Source organism: Anomalospiza imberbis, chromosome 16 (genome assembly GCF_031753505.1).
Source record: "Anomalospiza imberbis isolate Cuckoo-Finch-1a 21T00152 chromosome 16, ASM3175350v1, whole genome shotgun sequence".
NCBI lineage: Eukaryota > Metazoa > Chordata > Aves > Passeriformes > Viduidae > Anomalospiza > Anomalospiza imberbis.
This window is the reverse complement of record NC_089696.1, coordinates 7,657,184-7,684,267: the sequence shown is the minus strand read 5'-3', so window position 1 is coordinate 7,684,267 and position 27,084 is coordinate 7,657,184. Positions and strand designations below refer to the sequence as shown.

The window sequence follows — 27,084 nt, the reverse complement described above, 5'->3', positions numbered from 1 at the left end:
GCACTGCATGTCCTTTTTTTTTCCCTTTTAAATTACAGTGTCTTCTATGAAGACTGGTCTTTTATGATGGATGAAGAACGTTCTAGCATGATCCCTACGATGGCAGCTGGTAAGGCTTTCTCTTCAGTATAACTGCTCTTGGAAAACTACTGCATTTTGGGATGTTGCATCTGTTTCTGCTTGGGAGGAGTTTGTCTAATACACCCTGTTTGTGTGGAGAATGTGTGTCAGAGGCACAGTCAGGGTGAGTGGTCAATGTATTAGGGCAATTTATGCTATGAATTGATGGATTGTTAAAATCTTGGATCTGGCCTTCCTACAGTTAAAATATTTTCCACATAATTTTTTTAACTCTTCAGCAGTCAAGACTAACTTAAAACCAGTGCTATTTAGAGAAGCAAAGTGGGTTATTCCTGACTAGAAAAGAGTAATGATGGAATTTTATAGTAATATCAAAATTACAGGTAAATACAGGTAAGGAGAGTAAGAGTAAGGAATGATAACAAATAATTTACTTTCCTAGAGTTCATCCACAGAAGTGATGTATTATTACCTTTTATACACGTTTTTTCAACTACCTGGTCACATGCTTCATTCTGCAAGACAAGGTTCTCAGGCATTTTTGCTAATAGAATATAGGAACCAACAAATAGTAAAGTTGCAGTGAAATGGGTTTAAAGAAAAGGTTATAAATAAATGAATTCACAGTACTTTTTGATTATTTAATGTGCAGCTGAAGAGCCATCAAGAAGAATTCAGAACTGATTGCATCAGCTTGAATATAATCTAGAAAGGAATGAATGGTACATGAAAGAATAAGAATTCATGCATTGGGAAGTGTGGGAAATTTTTGGGAAAAATGTTTTCCATGTCACAGTTTCATTACTCTTTAGCTTCTATGTTCATAACTTGCATGTGACGTATATGGTGCATTTCTGGTCTCTTTTCCCCTTTCTTTTATCTGAAGGTCTGAACTCCATTCTTTTTGCTATCAACATTGATAATAAGGATTTAAATGGGCAGAGCAAATGCACACCCACTGTGTCAGATTTGTTGAAGGAATCCACACAAAATGTAACTTCCTTATTGAAGGAGTCCACTCAGGGTGTCAGCAGCCTCCTGCGGGAGATCACTGCCTCATCTGCAGTCTCCATTCTCATAAAACCTGACCAGGACTATGACCCACTGCCTGTTCTGTCCAGGAATGTAAATGCTGGTAAGCTTCTATGAATATTAGTGCCACTCAGAAACTTAGGAAATATTCAAGTGTGTTTAAATTACTTTTAAATTTACTTGTAATGTACTAATGTAGAGCAGAAGTCTTAAAAATAAGTGCACTGTACATACAAACCAGTTGAATGTGTAATTAAAAAAGCATGAAATTGGAAATATTGGATGTGAATACTGGACGGTAGCTGTGTATTTCAGCATTCTTGTATCACTGTGAGAGGGAGGCTGAACTGTTTTATTGGTAGTGCTTTGCTTGTGACCTGAATTTCGATTTCTTGTTCATAAAGTTATGCTTTGAAGTTTGTGATGTAATGATTTTTCATTTTTATTGTTGCCTTTTGCCACCTTGCCAGTCAGACACAGAGTGACTTATAGCTTTTGTTAAATATCAGATACAAATCTTAGCTTGTAAACTGCTTCAAGTAGTGACTGTGTTTACAGTCTGAATTCCTATGCAAAGCAGATAATTGCCAAAATGAAAATTTACTCATACACTCTTAACCTTGTGAGTTCTTAGTGTTGCAACCAGCTTGTATGATGTTAGTTACTAACAAAGACCCAAAGTCTTAATCTCTTATTATTTGAAATCAGTCAAGGAAAATGTGATTTTTGTTATATATTTTTTTGTTCCAAAATTAACAAAATAATGTTTTATTATCTTTGCTTCTGGAAGTTGAGCTAAAAGTTTGTTTTGCTTTGTAAAAGTACAAAACAGGAAGCAGGAAAGATTTAGGTGCTTTTCAATTAAGAAACAAGATTTGAGTTTAGGCAATAAATTGTTTTGGTTATGAGAAAAAAGCACAAACCCCACATGAGAATCTGGTAGGAACAGAAGTTGAGATAAAATCCATTTTCTATTGGCATTTAAAATAGACTTTGTCTTAAAACACAGTTTTTAGAACAATCTTGTGGTAAAGCTTTTGTTGTATAGACTTAAATGAGATTAAAATCGTAGGTGATACTTGACTTGGGATAACTTTGTTAGTATAGAATAGCCTTGCAAGATGAAAGAATTCAGTAATTGACCATATGGTGCATATGACTCCAGAACATGGTGTACCTGATGTGTACAGCACATGTGTATACAGGACATGAAAGGTACATCTGCCAATGAAATGTCTGAAATGTCACTTTAAAAAAATTGAGTTTGTTCAAATGCAATTATATGTGGAACATTAGAGCAAGTCAGATGTTTCCATTAAAGTCTGTGTTCTTTATTGTAATTCTATTTGCAAACAGAATGGGTTTTAACATCCTGTTAAACGTATGTTAGTGTTTGATGGATATGTAGCAGCTGGACTTGAATTAGACAAAGCAATTTGATCCCAGTGTGAGGTGTCTTGCTGAGTAGATTTCTGATATTTCTTGGAGAGTTTCAGCTTTGCATTTAGCTTCACGTGCACATCAGATTCAGTGAGAATAGGTAATAGTGTAAAAATAAGTGCTGTCACTGAATACATCTGGTGTAATCAGAGAGAATTTCAGCGTATTTCTAGAACAAGAGCTAATTAGCTGAAAGCTGACTTTTCAATTTTTAGAGTTTAGACAAAACTATTTGACTGTGGGTTGTAGATTTTGTTTGTATTGTGAGTTTGTTCTTCTCAGTTTTTCCTCTGTACTTCATGTTTTCTCTGTTGTGCAGATCTGCTCTGCATTATATACTAGGTGTAATCCATAGGAGGAAGTGACAGGAAGACTAACTTATTATTTTAAGTTTAATTTAATGGGTTTGTAGAACTTTTTTTTCAGTTTCAATTGAATCGTGTTATGAATGCATCTCCAGAATATCTTCTATAATCTGAATTATGTAAGACATATAAAATAAAGCTGGTAATTAGAGATTTAAAAGCTCATGTGTATGGAAAGATAATGAATGCCAGGTAGATCTAAGTGTTTTTTCCTTGACTTGAGTAATTTAGTACATGAGCTCTTTTAAGAAAAAAACAGGTTTCATATATTATTTCTCTTTTCTAAACTGTGTAAAAACTTTGTACTACTACTAGATTTGAAATACAAAAAAGATCGAAAAAAGAAGAAGAGAGTGACTAATATTATCTCATTTGATGAAGAGGAAGATGAGCAAAACCTGGGGGATTGCACAAAGACTGTGATTACAGGAGAAAGTTCAGAGGAGAGTGGAGACAGATCTTCAGTTCTTGCATTGTCTTCGTCTGAAAGCACGCTGGGAAAAAATCTGAATGGGAGTGAAAGTAACCATTCGTGGAAGAACAATTCAGTATTCATGAATGGAGAGTATGAATACCGGAAACTGGATGTGAAGAGCATTGACGATGAAGATGCAGATGAGGATGAGCTGTATGGAAAATCATTAGGAAATAAAGGCACAGAAGGTGGAACTGAAACTTCTGAAAAGTAAGTTTTGGTGCAGGAGATAGCGGTAAACTTGCCATGCTTCCCCTCTACTCCTCCTTTTCTTTTATGGGTACTGGAAATTCATGTGTTGAACTGAACTATAGATTTTCTCTTTTTTTTGTTTTTTCTCTCCATATTCCCCCTCCCCCACCTTTCCCCCCCCTTTTTTTCCCTTCTGTGGGACACTGCAGTGATGATATTTTACTTCTAAGTTTCACTGAAATCCCAAATTTTGAGATTTCAGGCTTCTTGTTCTTCTTGAAGTTCTCAGCTGTTAAAACTGTGGCATTATACAGCCAGGCTATAGTTCTCGCCTACTTGATATTTCCTTATTCTTAGCATGATAATAATACTATTTTGGCTTCTCAGTAAAAATGTGTTTTAAACAGAGTAAACTTGTTACATCAGAGTGTAGACAGTTCAACAAGGCAGGACAAAACTGAGAGAGAAAGAATAATTTTAGATACTGATATGCTTTCTTTATTTCTGACAGAAATTTGTTCAGAGAAAAAGGCAAGCACTGCTTGTCTCATCTGCTCTGGAATGTCCGATCTTTAATGAATTAATGTATGGCTGACCAAGAAATTGGCAGGCAGATTGAAATAAAGATTTTTCTTGCAGTGGTATCTCTGAAAGAAATGTAAGCATTATGAACAGTAATACTGGCTGTATAAATAGATTGGTTTGTTTGTTTGTTTGTTCTAAATAGGCCGCATGAAATAGTCACATGCAATTCTCAGATATGCAGTTGGAGTCCTCTGCAGGTCCTGAATGATGACTCAGATGTTCTGTTTCCTGTCAGTGCTGTTGGCTCCTACTCCCAAGCAGGTGGGCATTTGAATTCACAGAATTCCATCAAACTTTATTCTAGCATGGGACAATGGTAAGAAATAACAGGATTGTACAGACATGGGAGATACTGCACAACTGGGATAAAAAGTTCAAATTTATTCTAGTTCTGAATCAGAGTTCTCCATTTGAGTAGTTACTTAGTTAAGGGGGAGTTCTCAATGTCAAAATAAACCAGAGTTTTATTGGGATTAAGCTGTGGTCTTGTATTTTATTGAAGTTTAGGATAGCAGTATAAAAAGTATCCATATCCCTTTTCTAGATACCTCTAAGCTGCAAGAAGCTCCAAGTGTGTTTGAGAAGTTGAATTCAAATTAATCTTGACAGATGAGAGAGCAGCTGGAAGCAGTTCAGTTGAAGCTGTTAATTGTTGAAATACAGGATAAGAAGTGATTGACTAGGAAATAGTTGCTCAGAACAGGATATGGGAATGGTAGAACGGTTTGGGTTGGAAGGGATCTGCAGAGATCATTTGTTCTAAGACTGGCTTTCTGAGCTGTGAGCACCGCTTGCCAGCTCACATCTAATTTTTCTTGTGCCAGTATCCTCGAATCGTTTTCTGCAGGTTACAAGCTGATAGTGAATTAACAGAGCTGTGCATCAATGAGTGTGTCATTTGTAAATGTAAGCTCCATTGGCTGTGCTGTGGCCTCAGCTGCAGTATTGTATGCAGTGAGGGGCACTTCAACAATGATGTGGACCATTTGAAGCAAGCAATAGAAATGGTTAAAGGAATGGGAAAGAAGACCTGGTGCTTTTACAGTATCTGTATTAGTACCAAAAACAAACAAAAAGATCCACCAGCCCTCCCATTCACCCTGCTGATATTTTTCTAGCTGTTCATAAACCACTGAACTTTGGGTACACTCATGTCAGTAAGTATTTTAAAAATTCTCAGTGGTATTCAAATAATATTTTGTATTTTTTGCATACACATTATACGTCCAAGAGTTTAAATGGGGTGTTGATTGAAGTGTGAATCAACATCACAGTGATGGGCCTGTGAAAAAGTGTAATTCAGTTGTGTAAGTTCAGTGACAAAAATCATAAGATAATGCTGCACTGCCCTCTGCTGTATTTTAAAATATGTACCTCATAAGAAATGCCAGTGGTTAAAAGAAAAAAAAAAAACATTAAAAATTATTTCTTGTGCTGCCATATTTTTCAATTTAGAAAGGAATGGATTTAGAAAACATTGAGTAGTTTGTGGCATTGTGATCTCTTAAATACAAAACAGAAACTGTCGGGGAACATCCACAGGTTGAAATCTGGAATACAAGAATCCATTCCTGTCTGTGGGGGGTGGTGTATGGAATGGGAGCTCACAGTTGCTGTCAGTAGATGTCACGAGGCATCAGGAGCATAAGCTGGGTTTTTTGATCTGAAATCAAAAATCATGAGTGCAAGCCAAGACTTAGTTCTTGAGGCAGATGACCAAAGAGGACACCTGTATGTATCTGAATGCATCTTATCCATAACTGTCCCAGGGGCTTACTCTTACTAAGAAGACACCAAAGCCCCTTGTTTTGTGTTGCTTCATCTCAGAACTGTTTTAAATGTAATGCTCAGCCTACTGGGGATGATCAGCAGGCCCATTCTGATTCCTTCTGGGCACAGGACAGTTATTTTTAGTCCTCCTTCTGTCCCTCTTTGTGCTCTGTCATGCAAGTGAGAGTGATTCAGCATTGGGCTGGTGAAGGCAGTCAGTTCATCAGTGCTAGGAAAGCCCCCCAGACCCCACTCTCTGGTCTGATCTCACCTCTCTGAGCAGGAGGAGCTGGTGGAGTTGCAGGGAGGGTTGCACTGAGTGCGCGTTGCACAGCCCAAGTGCCAGCCAGTCAGGGACAGGGATACACACGGATGCAGGCACCCTCTCCTCACACTGACAGTTTGCTGAGATTGAAAGCTGCCTTAGGCACTTGTTTGCTTGACTCTGGGAGCTGCACTTGTGCTGGATGAATGATGTCAGAAGGAACATGCATTAGCTTATTCTGAGGACAGTCTAGCCCACTAACTGGCAAGCTCATTATTATCCTGATATTTTTTTAAAACATGAGCTTAATGAGCTCTTGTAAAATACATAGTTTAACCCAATATTTTGGTTTATAAGTCTTAATACCAATAAATAACACACACACACACACACACATATTTGAAATAGCATAATCTATAGTGTTATGTTAATATGTGTTTTCAATATTAATCTGTTGCAGTGCTCCAGGGATGTGTCAGGGCATATCATATCTCCATGTAACTAGAAATGAGAGAGCCTCCGTCAAAATGCAGTTGTTTGGAACAAAAATGGAGTATGTATTTTAGGAACTGAGCTTCAGTAAACTCTGAAGCTTCAAAAATAATTTTTCTCCTCCATAGACTTTCTGACATAACTTTATTTCCGATTAGCTTATTTTCTAGAATTTCTGCTTTTTCAATCTGTTCCATTTAGGATTGTCTTATAGTATCTTTGTAGCTCTTACACAGTGAGATGCAGAACACATCAATAAAATATGATTTTTGTTTGTTTCCACCTGAGCTTCCTCAATGACAGGCTCAGTGATGTGGATGTTTTGCTGCTGACAGTTGTGGATCTGTGGGCAGATGCACATTATTCATGCTTTTTAAACAATATCTCATCTCTCTGATTCCTGATAGTTGGTACTGGGATGTAAGGAGCCAGAGAAGAGCCACGGCGCTCTGTTGGGAATACAGAAAGCACTGATGTCTTTGCAAGGTTTCATGTGCTGGGGACTAACCGCAAATTCTTCTCCTGCAAGTTACAACCAGATTTGTTGTGAGCATGAGGTGTCATGAGGTGCTTCAACTCTGGGGGATGGCGCAAAAACTTCAGGAAGAAGTCTCCTCATAGCTTTGTGACTCTGTACATATCAAGTATAATCTAGGAATTGTGCAATACTAATTTCTTTATGATGGCTGTGTTCCAAAGAGTCTTTACAATCCTGCTGGCATTCAGGGTCAATTTGCAGAAGCCAACTTTGGAGACAGAATTAAAGGTGTTTAAAAGCTTTAGCAAGTTGAGTGTTTCTGTTTAAAAAGGTAACTGCCTAACTTCTGGATTTTTGTTTTTATTTTATTTTTGAGTAATGTAACCCAAAGGAAGGTAATGCTTGTGCATTCTACTTTAGATAACTTGGAGAATGGAGAGGGGCATGAGCATGCTGTTCATCCGGTAGAACTGGTTCCAAGGAGATCTGATCTTCCTTACAGGTATGTGCCAAATATGTTTGTCCTAAAAGAAAAAAAAACTTCACCCTGTAGCTGCCAACTTATTGTTAACTAATGTGCTTAGTACTGGAAAGCCAAATACTCATCAGGATACTTCTGCATATGTTTGGAAAGACAAATGCAAAAAACCTACAATTGCCTTTTTTGCAGAGTTTCATACACTGAACTTTCCTAATTATCTTGAAGAAGTCATTTAGTCATGTCAAATAACAAACTTGGCTTCTTGGTTTTGAAAATAGGTTTTATGTTGGTTTTTATGTTATTTTTTTACTATACTATCCATGGCCTTTTAATTCAGAATTTTTGTGTGTCTGCTTAAACCATACTCCTAGGAGATACATTAAAGGATTGTTCAACATATTTTGATTAAATATGGGTGAATAGGATAACAATTCTAGTTTCTGGAATGCTTTTCTCTTAAGTTTTGAATTCAGGATTTTGTTTTCATATATTGATTTTACTGTGCTTTTATGACTAGAGTGGAAGTCAGTCCTCCAGCTCAAGTGAATACTTTAAGCAGTATGTTGCCTTCAGCCACTGTGCCAGAATCCATGACAATTAGTAAGTACTCCCTTAATGTATCTAGATTGATGGAAATAACTTTGAAAGTCCTGTAACTCTTTCCATTTTTGTTCAATAAAATCTGCTTAGAGAGTCTTGGAGCATTTAATTTCTGATGTGCTGGTCATGTTAGTAATAACTGCTCTAAAATTATGTTTGTATTGGCAGGTTATGCTTCATTGCAGCTGATATATCCTTATATTAAATGTGGCTTCAGTAGTTAAATGAAAAATAATGATTTGATTAACATCTTTAAATTTCTACAAGTTCTGAACACACTGAGGGTTGGTTCTGATGCTGACTTGCTTATTTGGCCTGTTTTCATTAATGGCTAGTCAGAAACCAACAAACCTCACTCTTTATGTGGTTTTGATAAGAAAATCTGCTCCAAACATAAATGTATGTAGTCTTTCGCAAAACCATGAATTAAGATTAAGGGGCAGGTCAGTGATGTTTCAGTGGTATTAAGAGCAGAGCTAGACAGGATAAAATAGTTTTTGCTGCAGAGGTAGATTAATAGAAGCACAGGCAATTGGTTTATCACATATTTGATTTTTTTTCTTTGCATTCACTTGTAGAACAAAGACTTAGTTCTTAAACTGAATGTCTAAGCTTGTAAGCTAGTGTGTGTTTACGTTCCTCAGTGTACAGAATGTTCTGTAAGTCAACTGGCTTTGTTCCTAAAGCTCTTGGGTGTGGGTTTGTTTCTTCTTATAAATTTCAATATTTACTACAAGTTTTAAATTATGATATTTGGAAAGTTAGAAGTTATGCAGTCAAGATTCTTTTCTGTAATTGATTCATGCAATCATCAAAATGAATGAAATCTTAAGAAATTCTAATCTAATTTTCTAAAGTTATATTCAGATGCTGTATCAATCTGTGTTAAACGAGATAAAACAAGCAATTTCAGTGGACAGTGTTTCAGGCTGTGGCACTAGTCTGCTGACTGAGCTTTACAAAGCTGAAAAATCGTTCTTGCAAAGTACGTCATGAAGCGGCAAACTAGTTTGAGACTTCTAGGAGTCTCAGACTCCTAGAACTCTCACACTTCCAACTGAAGTGTGGAATGGACTTACTGTTATTAGCTACAGTGATACTTTGGTCACTAGATATTCTCTGCGAATGTTATTCCTACAACATCTTGTTGTTCTTATTTATTTCTTAGAGAATTGCACAGGGCAGTTTTCTGTGCCCCTGCGCTCTGTTGATTCTGCTGTTTGTAGGGGAGTCAGGTACCAGCAGGGGCCGCCGTTGGTCTCCTTCAGTTGCTCAGTTCCCAGTGTAGGTAAGAGCTATAAAATAGAAAGAAAATCTGGAGGTTTTCAATTCTCAATACTTAGCAATTTGTAAATGAAATGAAAACACAGGATCAACAGAAGCGTGCACACTATCATTAGTTTCCCAGTTCAGAGAAGGCTTTGGTGAAAGGAAGGGTGGGAAGCATGTCAAACCCATCTATAAAGCCAGTACAGCACTTAGTAAATAATCATAATTATAATTAAAATTCAGCTGACTATACATTTATAGAATTAGCGATTACCTTTATAATAGATGATCCTGGGTATGTTGAATAAAAATGCTTTTTTCAAGTTTGCTGTTATTGGTCGTAGATTCTCTACAGGAGTAATTCAGTGTTATGAGAAAGTCAGACACTGAAGCTCTTTCTCTCTATTGCAATTAGCAAAAGAATTATTAAATGCTGAGGCTTATAGCTTGGTTGCATAGCAACTGATTCTAACACATCAGGCAAGAAAAATGGAATGCAGTAGTGCAGTGAGAAAAGCTGTGAGGTCTCCAGTGACTGGATTTTTGTGTTTCTTACTTTTGAAGACAAAGCCTGAAATGGATTAAAAAAAATTATATTATTTTCCTGCTTTTTTTCCAACCTATTAGTGTAGTACTAAACTTTTTGTACTTCCTTTGATATGCAGGCTAGAAAGTTGGGAGAAGCTATAATTTCAAATTTCTGCCATTTTAAATTATTTTCCTGAATTATGTCCCATGCATTTGTGAGGTATAGGTTAACTTAGCCACAGATATATCTCAAAAAATACTAATACCACTGAAGAGAAATCCACAGAGCTTTGCTGTTTATGTCAGGCATAATTCGGAAACTGGCCCTGCTTTGCAGATTGTTTTGTCAGTAAGCTGGTCAGAAATTTTCTGTTTATGCATCTACTCTAGTATGCAATTTCAGCTTTTAAAAAAGTTTTCTTTATCTTGTTGTACTTGAATCACAAACAGCACCGTTTCAAGAGTTGCTATTGGAAGATTGTATTTTCAGCATTGTTTTTCACCAAAACAATCTCTTCTACCAGCACAAGTCTCTCCATTTTGTTTTTGCAGTAGAAAAAAAGAATAAGTTGCAAAACTTTCATTTTAGAAGGACATGAATTGTGTTCTTCTTTATGAGGTTCTTTTATTATAGTGCTATTTTTAGGAAATAATTGGTAATTTAGTTTTTTCACTATGATGTTCTTCAGTTTTTAAAATTGGGCTTCACCACAAAGGTTAGGAAAGGTTGTAACGCTGTACATCATTCCATTCTTTTTCATATATTCTTGAGAAATCCCCGAGCTTTTCATGATCACTGAAGAACTTCACTGAGTAATCAAACCTCCATGTTATATTTTTATCCTGGTTGTGTAAGTGAATAAGGTGTATGTTTTTGTACTTTCTGTGTCCTCTGAATAGCTGCTGACCTGTTCTGTAGCCCAGTTGCCACAGGTCACTGGCAGGTACTAAATTCTTGTTTGCTTTGAAAGCACAGCTGTGAAGGGAGGGTGTTTGTATTGCATCAGGGAGAGGAAAGCTGCAGTTTACTTTACAGACTTGGTTTTCACCAGGACTCTTCTATGCAGTAGAAGGGCAACACAATTTGTTTCCTACTAAAATTTGCCCTGTGAATAGTGACATGGCAGGATAATATTTACAAGGTTTTTGAGCACTAAATTAAGCCTTAAAACGCGGTGTTCATGTAGGCAGCTTAGGGAGCATCAAGCTCTTTAAGTCTTTAAAGGTCAGACTTCTGATTTAAGATGTAACTAGTCTGCTGGAAGTCTTATTTGTCTCTGAAAATATCTGTGTAAATTTTCACTCATGGAAAAAAAAAAAAAATCCTGTAAACTTCTCCCAGCCCACCCTGGTACTCTATCTGCAGGATTGCAGAGGAGGCTGCATGACCTTGTGTACTCTGAGGGATGGTTTCACTTACAGCTCATTCTTCACAACAGGTGATTGCAAATCATACTGCTCCAATCTTTGGCTAAATAGCACAAGAGTTGTGAAACTTATGACTTTTCTGGAGGTTGCTGGAAAGTGGCAGGTGTTTCTCAAAGCATTATATATTTCATGCTCTGTGACACTATGAAAGCTTTCTAGAAGCTAGATTTTGCATGAAGCATGGAATGGAACTAAAAAATGTTTTAGAGCAAATACTCACTTCATGAGTAATTAGGCACCACAGATTAATTTCAGCAATAACAGAATATTGCTAGTGTTTGAAAAAAGTGAGGTTTAATATGAAAAAATTAATGAGTACATTCCTTGATTTTTATATTATGTTTTCTTTTTTTGCTGATAAAGAGTGGTTTGGAATTACTTGTTTGTACATGGGAATTATTTTTTAAGAAGTCATTGCAAAACTACCTCTTAGGAAAAACTTCACTAGTTATCATCTTATCTTTGTCTTTATGGAACTCAGGTTATCTCACTTTTAGATATGTTTATGTTGAATGCTGATCCTTAATAACAGCAGTGTATTGCCTTTCATTAATATTATTTTACTAAACATAAATGTCATCAAGCACAAAACAACTCCGAAATAGGACCTAAAGTCTAATATCAAACACTTTTCTGAAGCAGGAATACTTGGCCATCCTCCTACTGTTTTATTAAAAAAAGAAAAGAAAAAAGAAGGGGGGGAGAAAGGTTGAGGTTGCACAGTTCAGAAGTCAGAAAATGCCAAATTTATGATTGCTGCTACAACCCTGACATTTTTTAAAATTTATTCACTTTTCTAACCCACACAATGTATGAGACATAAGACTGCTGGAGAAATTAGGTTATGATCATACACTCATCTTGAGGCAAGTGTAACAGACAGACAAATGCTCATGAACTGGGGATGTTCTGGCAGGTTTGAAGGGAACCTGCTGCAGTGTATGATACTGGATTTCCTTTGCATTCAGCTGACTGCTCTGACATGCTGCTGAAATTTTTCAAGAAGCGTAAGTGAAAGTAAGAAATTAAAATTTTTGAAAGTTTTAAATATTATACCTGAATTAAATAGGGTGGTTTCCTTTTAGTTCTACTCAGTTCCTTGCTTCAAAAATCATGACATTAAGGTTTCTGATTTTTTTTCTTGATACATTTTTACTCATTTAATTACATTAATAATGTACATTTTTGTATTTACTGTAGATAGAGAGGCTAAAGAAGTGTTGATTATAAACTGTTTAGTTCTCGTGTTTAAGTAATTTATAGAAAATATGATTCCTTAATACTCATCAATTCAAGGAAATCAGCAGAGCTCTAGCTATGGAGCAGTCTTGCTGCTCAGGTGGGCATGGGCTGGATGAGCCTTCTTGGAATTCTGGTCTCTCAGCCCAGACCAGTGGTTTGTGTTTATGCTTTCATCCACACCTCTGCTGGTACCTGTAATTGAGCTAAATTAGCAAGAAATACTGAATATGGAATGTGTTTGCATTTGTGGTCCTAAATTAAGCATCGATTTTTGCCCTTTAAGTGATAATGAAATTTGGAATTTCTGCTTTGTTGTTTCTCTCTAGTATTGTTAATTCCATGACTCTCCAAAAAAGAGGCAAATGGGAATAAATAAGCAATTTAAAGTCTTCTATTTCAAGAGGCTTCTTTTCTTCCTCTTCTGTGCAAACCATGATCTTTAGCAGGATCTTGCTTTTGTGCTCTGCTTGTGTGTTTGTGTGGGAGAGGGGAGTGAGAAAAGATGGGATTTCAGGTCTCAACTCATGCAGAAGATTCAGAGTGGAATAAGGAAAAGAAGATTAAGTTATTATGTAAGTTAAGGTTACAATTTGAATAGGCTGGTAAAATTGAAATAATGAAGCCAATTTATAATAGCTTAGCTGTATAAATGTTAATAAATCAGTGCACATTAAAATGCTGAGTACACACACAGGCAATTGCTGCAGAGTGGGCACCCTGTGCAAGTGCAGAGCCATGTCTGAGCAGCAACAGCTTTAATTTATTCAGAGTTAGAGACATAACAGCAACTACTTGTTGATTGTGCGCTATCATATTTTAATGGCACACTTAAAATATTTAAAATGCCATCGGCATGATGTGTCCTTGAGGAGGATTCTGAATTCAACATTATGGTTTAAGATTGTTATTTTGTTATGGAGTGTTACTGTACAGAAAGCTTACTGTGGATCTTTTTGCTTGTGTTGTTTATTTGTATGATGCTTTAACACTGGATTATTCCATTTTCCTCATCCACAGAGCAGTTGTTTATTTCACAGACAGGCTGATGGATTGTGGTCCCTTGAGCTAGTATTTAATACCCAGAAATTTCACTATTTCACTTCCGGTTTTTCTACAAGATTTGGATTTTTTTTTTTTTTAGGGTTGCATAAAATATGCTAAGTTCCTGTAGAAAACTAATTATTCTTTCTATGCTGAATTAATGAAGTGCAAACTCCCTCTAATGACCTACTGAAACGTTTCTTGCTAATGCCATTTAGCTCTTAAAGTATAATATGGGTGTTAAGGAATGGGCAGAAAACTGATCATCTACTTTCTCCCTGGCCAAAGACTCAGGAGTGTTTTGGAAAAAAATCTAGCATGAAGAAATTTGGATTGGCTGATTTCAAATGATATGAGAACACTGCTGAACCCTGCAGTCCTGCAAGGGTGGGATTTATCTGCAGATTACTATGGCCAGACTGGAATCATGATGTCTGCAGCACTGACTGTCAACATTTGGTTGACATAATAAAATCTTTTACATTTTATCCACTACTAGAGTTTGTCAGACTCCAATCTGGCCCATAGGACAATGTTAAGTTTTTGTTAAATTGGCAAAAACTTCTGTAACTATAGAAGATATTAAGGAAGATACAGGTAATATTGTGTACTGAGTGTAAAGAGGAAGAATGTTGTTCAATGGCTTTGCTTGCTTGAAGAAATCAAGTAATACCAGTTCTGTTAGTATATTTTCAGTAAAAGCACACAAAATTTACTGGCATCTGCACTGAATATTTGCAGAACAGAGTTGGCTGATTTATTACATGTAAACATTTCACTTAAATGTTGGGAGGAATGGTTTAATATAATTGTATCCTTGTAGTGCTTATAAAATTATTGATTAACATATGTGAAATTGTTAATGAAATTGTTGGAGCTGACACTTTTCTGTATGGTATTTGGCTGTTCTGGTATCATGTTAAACCTAACCCAAAGGAAATATTTTAAAATTCTAAAATTCTGTCAGTTATTTTTTTTTTAATATTCTTGATTTAATGACGGAAAGTATTTTTAAAGTATTTGTAAAAAAATATAAAGGATTTTATAGGAAATGATGAGGTTCAGAAATCTCATCATCTTTAGGGCTGAACTTGAGAAGCAATGCCATGAGGAAGCAATGACATTATCTCTACTCCCATCTCCCTGTAGCAGTTATTTCCTGTGTCAGGATTTACAGCCAGGAGAAGAAGCAATTTGGAGAAGCTGAACAAGTAACAGTGTATCTCATTAATAGGCATGTGGTGAAAAGGTGCTTTCTGCCCTACATCTGTGAAAACAAAACAGCTGCAACCACAGGCAGCAGTAAACATTTGTATTAAAGCCAGATGCAGACTAATTTGATTTGATCAATACTTCTGATGTGATGTTAAATAACACAGCTTTTGAAAGATTGCTCAAATTAGTGATGAGATTAAGAGCAGTTTTATGTGCTTTGCTGAATAGCAAATGGTGTTGGCATCATCTTAAGTGTGCTGCCTGTGTACATGACTTCTGGATCTGAAATGAGCAAAAATGTACACAGACATTAATCCTTTTTGTTTCTTCTTCTTAGATGAACTTCGTCAAGCTATCATGGCCATGATGAATAGAAAGGATGAACTGGAAGAACAGAATAGGTAGTTTTTTTTTTTTAATCAAGAGGGACTGTAATTAAAAAAACCTGTTCTCTAATACAAGCTGTTCTTTCTGTAAAGCTATATATAATATTTATGAAAACATTTTGATGTATATATTATTTTTTCTGTGAAAGGTTAACTTTTAAAATGTTGATACTGAAGAATAGTGTTTTGAGGGAGACTTTTTGCTTTTAGTTTGAATCAGGTAACTCTTTGTACCTTGGGAGCTTTGCAGTTGTAGTTTTTTCAAAACCAAACCTTATAGCTAGGAGATTCTGAAGCTCTGTTAAGATAGCTTTCCAAATGAGCAAAAATTTCTCCTAATGCAAATATTCAGAAAATTTCTGGTTTTTCCCTTCTGGTGAAGAAGTGATGTAGGATGGCTGACAGTGTAATGCTGAAAGTGACTTTCATTTCTCACTGTCTTGGGGCACAATGATGATGTAAATGTGGAAATGATCAGTTGCTTATATAAAATGCCATCAAACATACTTTGAATTTATTTAGTTTACTGAAACACATAATTAGATGAATGAAAATACAAATGTATTCAATGCTTTAGTAGGGCTATTTTGGTAATGCATATTTTCCTATAGGTATTTTGGGTTTTTTAATGCTGAGCTTACCAACAGATCCTATTTTCCTTCCTCCTATTCTTTCCACTCCCATAATTGCAAGTTATTGCCTCATTCAGCTTTGTGGGCTTCTTTTGGCAGAAGGACCAGGATGCTTTGGGTTTTACCATTATGCATCATGCTGCCCTTTGCTATCTCATCAAGGGTTTTTACACAAAGCTCTGTGGCAGTGCACTTGGCAGAGACAAGAACCCTGCCTGTCTTGCTATAAATTGCTTATAGATTGCTTATAGATTATTCCCAAGATGTATGGACTTGCACTGAAGTACTGAAAACACCTTACCAGCTTTTTAAAAAACCAAATTCTTTCTGCATGCTGATGCAGTAGATCCCATAATAAGTTGTGCTTTGGGCTTGTTGACCGGATAGTAATACAAATTAATACTAAGCATTTGCAACTGCTTTTTCCTTGTAGCTTTTCATATCTTTGTGTACTAAAATCAGGTGAATTTATTAAATTGAATAATGAAATTTTTGGATGACATCAGTGGTATCATTCCTCTGTGATTCTTGGAGTATACTCTAATTAGCAGGTAGTGTGTGCAGTTTCCTAAAGAGAGGCTGTTGCCTTCTTGCAGATCCCTGCGAAATCTGCTGGATGCAGAGATGGAGCATTCTGCAGCACTGAGGCAGGAGGTGGAGAACTGCAGGAGGAAGGTGGCAGAGCAGGAAGAGAGACATGCCACAAAAGTCCAAGCCTTGGCACGGTAAGAAGTGCTGAAAATGTCTCAAAAAGTAACTGCAGGGGAACAAGGGAATAACAGGGTCTGTATAGAAGGGAAATAATTTTCAAGTAGCTAAGTTTGCAGAAGAACAAAAGTGACTTAGGACTAAAAATCCTATAATAAGCAGTAGCTGTTGCTAAACGTTGTCAACAAGAGAGTACCAAGTTCTGAAGTGGTGCAGCTGTTTTTCCCACAGCTCCAGGAAGGTCAGCTGGAACAGGTTTCTCAGGACCGTTTCCAGTCGGGTTTTGAATATCTGCACAGATGGAGACTCCCCAGTCCCTTTGGGCAGCACTGTTGGCAGTGCTGTTCCTAGTGGGGTCCAGGCTGCTCTTGGCTTGCTTTGCCATGGAGCGGGCGTTGAAGATTTGTGCTCAGCTGCCTGTCCCCCAGGGCTCCCAGATCTTCCTCCACGGAGCTGTTTTCCAGCCCTCCAGCATTGCCTGGGTATCTTGAGCTATTTCTCTCCAAATGCAGGACTCTGCATTTACCCGTGTTGAACTTCACAGACATTTTCTGAGTCCAGTTCTCCAGCCTGTCCCTGTCTCCCTGGGTGGCAGCAGAGCCATGCAGTGTCTCTGCTCCTCAGTTTTGTGTTGTCTGTGACCTTGCTGAGGGTGTGCTCTGGCCCAGCATCCAGGTGATGTTAAGGTGTTAAACAGCATTGGCCCCAGTATTGAGTTGCCTCCAGCTTGACTTTGTGCTGCAGTGACATTGAAAGAATGTTAACCCTCTCCTTGTCTAAATGGGATTCAGCTTCAGAAAGACTTTTGAAGGTAAATGCTGCTGTAATAGTGTGATTTGCTTCTTACAATTCAAAATAAGCTGTAGAGTAACCATGATGTGTAAGATCTTGGAGGTGATTCATGTGTATAGTAAACAACAAACAATCCAAGAGTTAAATAATTTGCCTTACCCAGAGAGAGGAGTTTGTTTTCTGCATGCGCAAGCAGAGTGTATTTAGTGTCAATCACAAAGTACCACAGCTGAGATTCCTTTAAGCTTTTTATTGCCTATTTGAAAATGATAAATATAAAGCTTTCTTAAAAAATAAAGGTATTTAGGACACTACTAATTCTGCTTTTGATGACACATCAAACCAAACTCCTTGCTTTGAGGGAGGGAGAGATATGAATAAGTGGGTTTGACATTCATGTGCTGTAAGGCAGTAGAGACAATGCAAATACTTCATCATTTAATATTCATGTTTCAGGTTATAGGAGTTGTATATTCATATTTCTTTGACTCACTTCCCCCACAGTTTTAGAATTTGCAGTGACATATGGGTGAATCAGATATTTGTCATGCACATACCCCTTTAAAGAATAGATAAGGAGCTTTTATAACCAGACCTGAAGAGATGCTCACTTGGACTAATGAGGTATTTTTAAAAAAGTCTGTGTAATTCCTCTTATTGCTATATGGATGTGTTGTGTTGATTGCTCTTCTGAACGTCAGTTTGCCTTGTCATGTGATAAAAACAGTGTTGGGAGCTGCTGAGGCATGATAAATTCATGTGTCACCAGTTACTTTGGAAATAGAGGCATTTCTTTAATGATTCATTGCAACTCATTTTCTAACATCCTAACATAAGAAACTTTGCTTGTCATTTCTTTGGAATATAGGTTTTTCTTGTAAATTTTTTGTTGGTTCACTTTGTATGCTGTAGGTGATGCTGCTGCAATAATAAGAGTAGTATTTTTTTTTAAATAAATAGTTTAATAATAAATAAAGAAGTTGAGCAAGCTGAATAATCTAAAGAATTTGAAGTAACAGAAAGTTTGGAATTGCTTTTTGAGTGCTGCATAATACACTAGGTGAGTAAGAGGAAACTAAGTTTCAGATATTTTGAAGTCGTGAAATCTCACTCTTTCCCTTGAAAACAATTGATCACATGACCAGAGTAGAAAATTTTCCTCAGTTGTGATGTTCTGAATATTTTAAGGCAAGGGAAATCATTCAGTAACAATCTGACTGTTGTGATTTGATGAATGAATATTTTTCAGATTATGAGAGCTGATATTTATGTGTGTCCCCAAAGCACTTTTGAAGAATTTGACATAAATAGCTTCCTGAAGGCTTTGAGAACACAAATTTCAGTGACACATCAGTCAGAGCTGAAATGATGGCTTCTGGAAATCTGCAATTATTCAGCTGTTCTTCTGGACCCTCCCAAGAGTCTCTGGCCTCCCAAACAAAATTCTAGTTTACTGTGAGACATTTTCCAAAGTTTCCCATTTTCTCTTTGAAAAACGGAAGTCTTAGGTGAGCTTAGTTTCAAGTAGTGGTAATCTCATTGTTCCATGTGAAATAGTTGTATGACTCTTTCATAACAGTTTCTATATTGTTCCAAAAGAAGCAGGCTCAGGTTCAATATATTTGCTAGTGTTCTGCTAGAATACACTCAGTAAGTCTCTCTAGCATAATGTTGTCAGCTGTTCTTTTTTTTTTTTTTGTTTGTTTGGTTTTGGTTTTGTTTTTTTTTTGTTCTTGTCAATGAACCTTTCTCAAATTGCATGGACATATTGTGCCAGTGGCTTCTTGGCAATACTAAAGTTTTTTAATTGAGATTCTTTTTTTCTGTGTGGAATACTATTACATCCCTTTGCAAGGCAAAGGAATTTATTGAAGTTGACTGTGAAATTGGATAATCTCAGATTGCATATTCTTAGACTATATTCAGCAATGTTGGAGGAAAGCATATTATGAAGTACAGGCTTTGTAGCAAGAAAAGCAGATAGAGAAGATGAAAATGCACTGGGGAAATGGGGGATGAGAATTTGTCTCTGCTTTATCTTACACTTCTACATACCTCCTGTTTACTGTGAATTCTGTAACCTAATATGCCTCCTCTATCTGTCTGTGTTACTTAAACCACATTGCTTTTGGATTTGGCATTTTCTGTTATTGTGTTTTGCAGCACTTCTTTCACAGTCATAGCCCTTCAGTGATGGTTGAACTGATGTGTGGTACATCTTGAAATGATTCCATCACTTCCCTTAAGCAGCTTCTTAGAGGAAAAATATCTCTTGTTCCTGCTTGTGAAAACTAATTTGAATGTTCCTATATTACATTACTTTTTCTTCCTGCTTAGTTGGTTGGTGACATGTCACAAGTCACCAGTAGCTCCTAGACATGAAAAAAACCACTGGAAGTCAGCTCATTTAGTAAGGGACAGAGCTTCCTAGAGGGAGCAGGAGGAAGAAGTGGATGAGGAAGAATATTTGGCAGTAGGGCATCAGTGAGGGCAGGAGGAGGAGAAGCAGCTGTAGCATGAGGAGAAGGAAAGAGAAGAACTAAACAAGGTGAAAACCTCCCAGCCTCCATCTCTGATTGAACCCCCCAGCCAGGGGGAAGGTTTCAGTGATGGCAGGGCCTGCATGTAGAAGCATTTAACATCCTTCAGTCTGCAGATCTGACCTGTAACTCCTGGACAGGATTTATCTTCCTATGAAATGCTTGTTCGGAATATATCTGATAAAATACCTCTTGAAGTCATTAGAGACTTTTCAATGAGTGCTTACTAAATGTTTTTTAAAGATGCTCTGATTAAAAGAACTATATAGATTAATATACATCAGGATGGGCCCTCTTTGAAATCCAGCTGAATATTAGTAATGAGAGAGATAAGTCAAAGAATGAGAAGTAATAACCTGATAGAGGCATATTGGAAAATTGTGACTGGGCCATAGTATCCTGCTTTGAATTTCAGTCTTGTATCAAAAACCTCAAATGAATTAAAGTCTTTATCAACTTCATCTGTACTGTATCAACTTTAAGTCAAATTTAAGACAAAGTAGTAAAAACCAGGTTTTTTAAAATGCTGTCACAGTACTGTCAGAAGGCACTGAGTCTATTCTCATATGTAGAAATGAGGTGATATAGAGTTATTTCATGAGAATCCTTAATACTCAATGTGTTGTAACTGTACACAGTTATTTTCATGCAGACATTCTTACAACTCTGGTGAGAAACCTTTCTGTTTAGTTGTCACAGGAATTTTATTTAGTGAATAAATTATTTAAGTTTGTTTTAATATAGCATATGGGATAAAACTGTGTTTTTTTCTCTTTTTTCCTCTTACCCTGAATATCAGTGTTTGTCTCTGGAAAAACTGATTTGTTCTTTGTAGTCTCAGAAATGAAAAATATCATCAAATGCATAAAATCATCAAGGAATCTTAAAATTCGATTGCTGAGCAATCAATAGCTTCTCAATTATTTAGCAATCTCCTACTAAAATGCTGAATAAAACTGAGGTTACAAAGTTCAGCAAGCTGACTGAAATCCATAGGAATGGGAATATTGTGCCAGTCAAGGCTCCTTATAGGAGCAGTGTAGCATTGCTCACAGCAGCAGTTTGTGTGTGTATATATATATATATATATATATAAAATATGTGTATTTTATGTGTGTGTATATCTAATATGATAAGGACCATCAAACATACTTGCATGTTTTTTTGAATATTTCTAATTCTTAAATAAATTTCCATTAATAAAATGCCTTTTTTTTTTTTTTTTTGGGTGTGTCATCTATTTGCAGCTTTCTGTGCTGTGTTGCATGTTCAGGTCCCATCGTGCCTGGAGCATGGTCTTACTGGCCCAGATTCCCTCCTCTCTCTAATCTTGTGGGGTTCTTGTGTGTTGTGTTGCATTTGTGGCACTTACATATTTCTACCTTAGTATTTTCTTAAAGAAAAATAGCAGTTTGAATTCACAGTCTGGCAACACATTTTAGTTATGCTTCTTTGGTATAAACTTTTCTGTTATACTCACTTAACTGAATGGGCTTAGAGAGATAATTGAATTTTCAGACATGTGATTTGTCAGCTTTGTTTAAAATCAATCAGTTGGAGCCCTTTTTATTTTCCCCCAAATATAAACTAAAGTGCTTAATGTTGTTAAGTGGAGCCGTGGTAGTACCTGGTTTGAATGCTGGTACACTCCAAAGAGAAATGAGACAGGCACAGGCACTGAAGTGTGACAGCTGAAAGGATTACCTAAATTTCATGTCTTATGGTTTTCATTTAGGAATGGTTAGTGGAAACTTTTGCCTTGAATATTGTTGCTGAAGTGCTGCCATTTTCTTACAATGATAAAGCCTGTTTCTACAGCTGAATTATTATTTGCTGCAATTAGATGCAGATTAGTGAAATAATGATCTCATTTTACATTGGCCATTCTGAATTTCCTTGTGTAGCATCCCATCCTTATGTTTTAGTTGATTGTTGATTTAGGCTGTGTAGTTTGTTTGCCATCAGTATAGCATAGTACAGAAAATCTAAACTAAACAATTAATGGAAAAGTTTTGATTATGAGATAATCTGTTTCACTGATGTGTTTATGTGGTTCTGGAAAACTAATTTTCCTGCTATTCTGCTGTTGATGTATTATTTAATTTTTTTCCTTTTATCATGGTGACACGACTTAGGTAAACCTCATTATAACAGAGAGTCTATTTGTTTCCATTGAAAAGGACTTTTCATCTGTTTTGGGAAAACAATATTTTTATTTTTTATCAATAGAGAAAATGAGGTGCTAAAAGTGCAGCTTAAGAAGTATGTAGGAGCTGTCCAGATGCTCAGAAGAGAAGGTCAAACAGTGGAAGGTAAGAATAAAATGAAGGGGGGAAAAGAATCCATGCATGGGATTTGTTTTTCTGTGTGCAGCAATTCAGGGAGTAATACCTTCCAATAGTGAAAATAACATATTTGATATATTTTCCTTTTGAGAAAAATACAAATGTACATTTTTGTACTCATTTTTACAGAGCATTTTCTGGTAGATGTGGTGGTCTTACTTTTTTCAGTTAGAAGTTTTCCAGAAAAAGCTGTTTGATGAAAATTTAGCTTAAATAAAAATCTGTGAATTAATGTGATATTGAGATATAAAAATAAATACAGTATCTGTAGATTATACTGCTGTTTTGGAAATCAGTATTTGCAGATTGTTTGAAATAGACTCTGTGCTTAGTAGTAATGAGCAGATTTTATATCTGAAAGAAAATGAGTGAAGTTATCAGCAGTTTTACCTGTTTGTCTTCTGTGGTCTGTGGCAGAAGCATCCATGAGGGGCTGAATTGATATCTTGATTCTGAATCTTCTAGGGGGACCTGGGTTTCCACTGGCTACAGAAGGTGTTCAGAGAGCTGAGATGGGGTTTCAGAAATTGGCACCACTTTTAAAATTGTGAATATTTTGGTCTTATAAATGGCTGTATGAATGAATACTACTGTTCTTCAGGGTTAGCCACTGTACTTATCTGGAATTTCAAAGCTTCATTCATCCCTAAAAGGATATTTGTTAGTGAGAACACATGTTTTTACTTCCGACTTTGCTGGAGTGTAGTGATTCATAATAAGAATTATTCACAAAAACCATGGCTTAGGCTTCCTATAATAGCAGAAATTATCCTTCATTAGGTAGTGACAGTTTCCATGATGAGTATAATTATAGGAAAAGAAAAAAAAATATTCCTAGGCTAGCTATATTCCACCATGTTAAAATTATGCAGATTAGTGAGTGATAAGAATAGAAACTGAGTAGGATGGTCAGATTTTATAGATGAAAAAGGGGGATGGAACAGCACCAACATTTCTAAAAATGAACACACGTGTGCTTTATGCTGTAAAGATACTTAATCCACAGTAATTTTGTATATTTATCACTAGTGACCAGAATAAATTTCAGCTACATAAATACATTTTTCATACATTGTAACTTCACATGTTGAATTTTTATAGAACTAAATTTTTTTTCATTAGCTGCTATTGAAAATTTAGGTGAAATTTTAGTAGTACAGGGGTCTCTGACTCAAAGTACATAAGCATGTATATAATCCCTAAGAACTAGCTGCAAAAAAGAAGTGAAACAAAATGAGTTTTTTCTTTTACCAGATTTATAGAAATTATTGCACCCATGATTTGTATATGTAATGATTAATTTTAATTGTAATTAATCTTCCGAATGGCATGAAAACAAAGTCTTAAATGTGTTGTAGATTTTAGAATACAGGTTTTCTGTGTCTTGGTTTTGAAAGAGTCAGAATAAATTGGGCTTCTGCTGTTATTTTTATCACTATAAATAATGAAGACTCTACATGTTTGCTACAATAATCAGATCAAATGCTATTGAGTATGGCTTTTAAATAGTTTCCTAAAATAAGAAATGAAACTCAGCTTGATACTTTGCCTTGTGGAGACTTAAAAAGGCCAAAAACCCCACTCAGCAAATGTGATTATAAATAAATTACCCAAAAGTCAGAACTATCAGGTTTCAAAATGAATGATCACTGCTGTAGCTTGAGCAGTTGGATATTGGTATTTAAATATTTAATAAATGAGCATCTTGATTTCTCAGTCATCAGCAGGAGTTGGCTCTGTACCATTTTTTAAACCTGCTTAACTGCAATATTTATATAAAAATGCTGATCTTAGAAGTCTGGCTGAAGAACTTGAAGCAACATTTACAGGAAAAGATCTTAAAACAGCTTTCAAATTCACTTAAATAATAAACTTCTAAATTCTTCCTCAAAGCAAAAATCAGTTCCCAGGCTCAAAAATATTTAGCCAGATAAATTATGGTCTCTTCTAGCTACCTGATAGTGCTTGTATATATAGTTCAGATTTTGAAGAATGATGAAAGCATTTGTTCAGTTCCTCTTCTATTAGGGCTTTACTTTTATATGTTAACTTGTTTTCTTAGAAATTCATGAGCTGTGGGGAAAAGTGGAATTGGATTTTGTCTAACTTGGAGGAGATTTACTTAGAATAGGTCTTAAAGTGATCTTCAAATACGTAAATGATAGCTGGGAACAGGAATAGAATAATCTGTAATTTTCATTCACTACAGATAAAAGAAGAACTAATGGGCTGACATGGCAGGTGAAGGAAGTTTGATTAGCTATCAGGAAAACCTTTGTGAGAAGAGCACTTACATTTAAATAGGTTATGCAGGGAAGCATGATATCTCCCTTCTTGGAAGGTATTAGGAAGAAATTAGGAAGACAACTATCAGGAATGGAATAATTCCAGCTGATTCTGCTTGATGCAAAATCATGAAATACTGGATGAAGTATAGAATGTTCATTCTCAGTCCTGTTTTTTTTAATTTCTCTGATATGTGAACAGTTTGTGCAAACAATATAAAATATTTTGGAAGCCCAGTAAAAAAAAAAGGCTTAAAAGAGAAGCGTAAGATTAGTTGTAGAAGACTTTTGCCAGGAACTGCAGATACTACTTACATTAGACAGCTTAGTCACAGAACAGCCAAATGCTTTTGGTTTACATTCTTTTCTGTCCAAATATTTCTTACCAAAAAAGGTCCCTGCAGAATCTGTATTTTAGTGCTTGTAATAGTGTTTAATATTATGGTCTGTTCCAATGCTTTTAATAACTGCTTCTTATAGAGCTATTATTTCTAAACAGGATGCCCTGGACGTTTATGGAATTTTACTTTTTAATTTGAGGTATCTCTTTGTTATAGTTCTGCCAAACATTTGGAGCACTGATGGGGAATTTACAATTCCAGAGCAAAAGCAAGTAGAAAACAATGAGGAACTGGCCAGCTCTTATGAAAGGAAATTGATTGAGGTAAAGTTTGTACTGCACACATTTTATGGAATCCTAATTGTAAAGCAAGGTTTGAAGCTTAAATAATTTCTTTGTTCAGTTGATATCTTTTTTCCTCAAGAATGTAAAAGATAAATCTGATTTTTTTTTCTTCAAAAATAAAAAACCTCAGATAATTAAAAGTACTTTTCCTAACAGGGGCACACTTTTATATGCTGATATTAAAATGAATGTTTTAATAAATAAGCAAGTTCCTTCAGGTTTTAATTGCTGGTGGTGAAGTTGAAATCATCACAGACAATAGATTTGAGGTTTTGTCTAAGTTACAGTACATAGTTACAGGCATGGCTGTGTTGGCAGTTGAGCTTTATTTAAGGTCATAGTGAAATCTGTAGCTTTTTCTGTGCTTTCATGCTGGTTTCTGATTGCAAACCATGTTTCATTTTTGTATTACTTATTGAATACTGCAGTAGGGAAATGGCTGATAGAAGCTACTATTTCTGTTGATATGACCATGTTAGAAAAAGTTCCTAAGGCAAGATTGACTTTCAAGATTGATGTAAAGTTCATTACAGGAAAAAAATAGATTAGGGTTTCATCCAAAATTTGAATACAAAAAGTAATGAAATTTAGTATCTAATACCCATATCTGCTATTAAATATTAAATGAACATTTTTATAAAAAGTAAAAGAATTCTCTGTCTTTCTCTTGCCCAAAATACCCTGAAATTGGATACTCACATTAACTGATTAACATGAAGATGACTAAAAGGGCAGATCATGGATCAAAGAGCTTCATACAGTTCTTCTAAAACATGCATACTTGGTTATCCTTTTCTCATAGGACCGTGTGAAACTAACTCTCTCCCTAATGCTTACCTTTGGTTGAGTTCTTCTGACTCCTTTCTGGTGTTCTGTACCTATCAAGAGAATATCTTAATTAAGAATGCAGGTAAAACCTCCCTCTAAGGAGGCTGTGGAAGCCTCCTTAGTTGTACCACGTTTGTTCTGCGTGCTCAGGACTTTCTCGCTGACACTTCTGAGTTTGTGGCAGTGTCAGTGCTGACACAGCTCTGGATGTAACCACAGGAAAAGCTTTTTTATCAGTGATATTGGGAAGAGGGGGGCTGCATCTGTTTCACTTATTAGTCTCCAACAATATCCTCACATACTCCAAACAGGACATAACCCTTGTGACACCCCTTCTTGAAGGCTCTGAGCATGGCAAGCAGTGTCAGTCTCAGTAAACACTGGTAGGGCTGGACACAACTAGCAAAGACTGGGAATTACTGCAAGCATGAATAAGAATTTCATTAAATGTGCACAGTTCCCAGTTTATTTTGGGAGGAAAGCTTCGGCTTATTTTCTGCTTGTTTTGAGGAAACTCAACTTGTGCTTACCTTGTGTAGTAAGAGTAAAAAACCAATGAAGCAAAAATGAGTAATAATAAACAATGGAACCTCCTCTTCTCTTCCCCCTTTGCTCTTGGAACCAGTCCTAAAGGTGCAGAACTTAATATCCAACTTAATAAACAGAACAGACAACTGGGGATACAAGCATCTCAAAGTCACCCTAGGACCAAGCCCAAAGCAAAGCAGCTCAATGCCAACCCTATTCCTAAGTCTTTCAGTCTGTCTTGGACCAAATAACTTGTTTGCAGATGGAAATACTGTGAATAGAAAATGGAAGTTTTGAAACAGAAAGCAAAGTTTGAGCATTTTATGTCTGTATGAGTAGATTTTTTTGGAACCATCTCTGCCATTTTGAGATTTAG

At 36.1% G+C, this 27,084-nt stretch overlaps 1 protein-coding gene across 4 annotated transcripts in view; it reads left to right on the top strand.

Moving 5' to 3' along the window:
* The window catches only part of SNX29 (sorting nexin 29), a 98,314-nt gene that overhangs the window by 10,051 nt on the left and 61,179 nt on the right, over window positions 1-27,084 (top strand). For all 4 annotated transcript variants that reach the window (XM_068206805.1, XM_068206807.1, XM_068206806.1 and 1 more), the window contains exons 6-15: window positions 39-109; window positions 968-1,216; window positions 3,234-3,603; window positions 4,313-4,431; window positions 7,596-7,677; window positions 8,174-8,256; window positions 15,317-15,380; window positions 16,594-16,722; window positions 22,267-22,349; window positions 25,225-25,331. In XM_068206805.1, coding sequence (XP_068062906.1) covers window positions 39-109; window positions 968-1,216; window positions 3,234-3,603; window positions 4,313-4,431; window positions 7,596-7,677; window positions 8,174-8,256; window positions 15,317-15,380; window positions 16,594-16,722; window positions 22,267-22,349; window positions 25,225-25,331 — 1,357 coding nt within the window. The remainder of the gene's footprint in view (window positions 1-38; window positions 110-967; window positions 1,217-3,233; window positions 3,604-4,312; window positions 4,432-7,595; window positions 7,678-8,173; window positions 8,257-15,316; window positions 15,381-16,593; window positions 16,723-22,266; window positions 22,350-25,224; window positions 25,332-27,084) is intronic.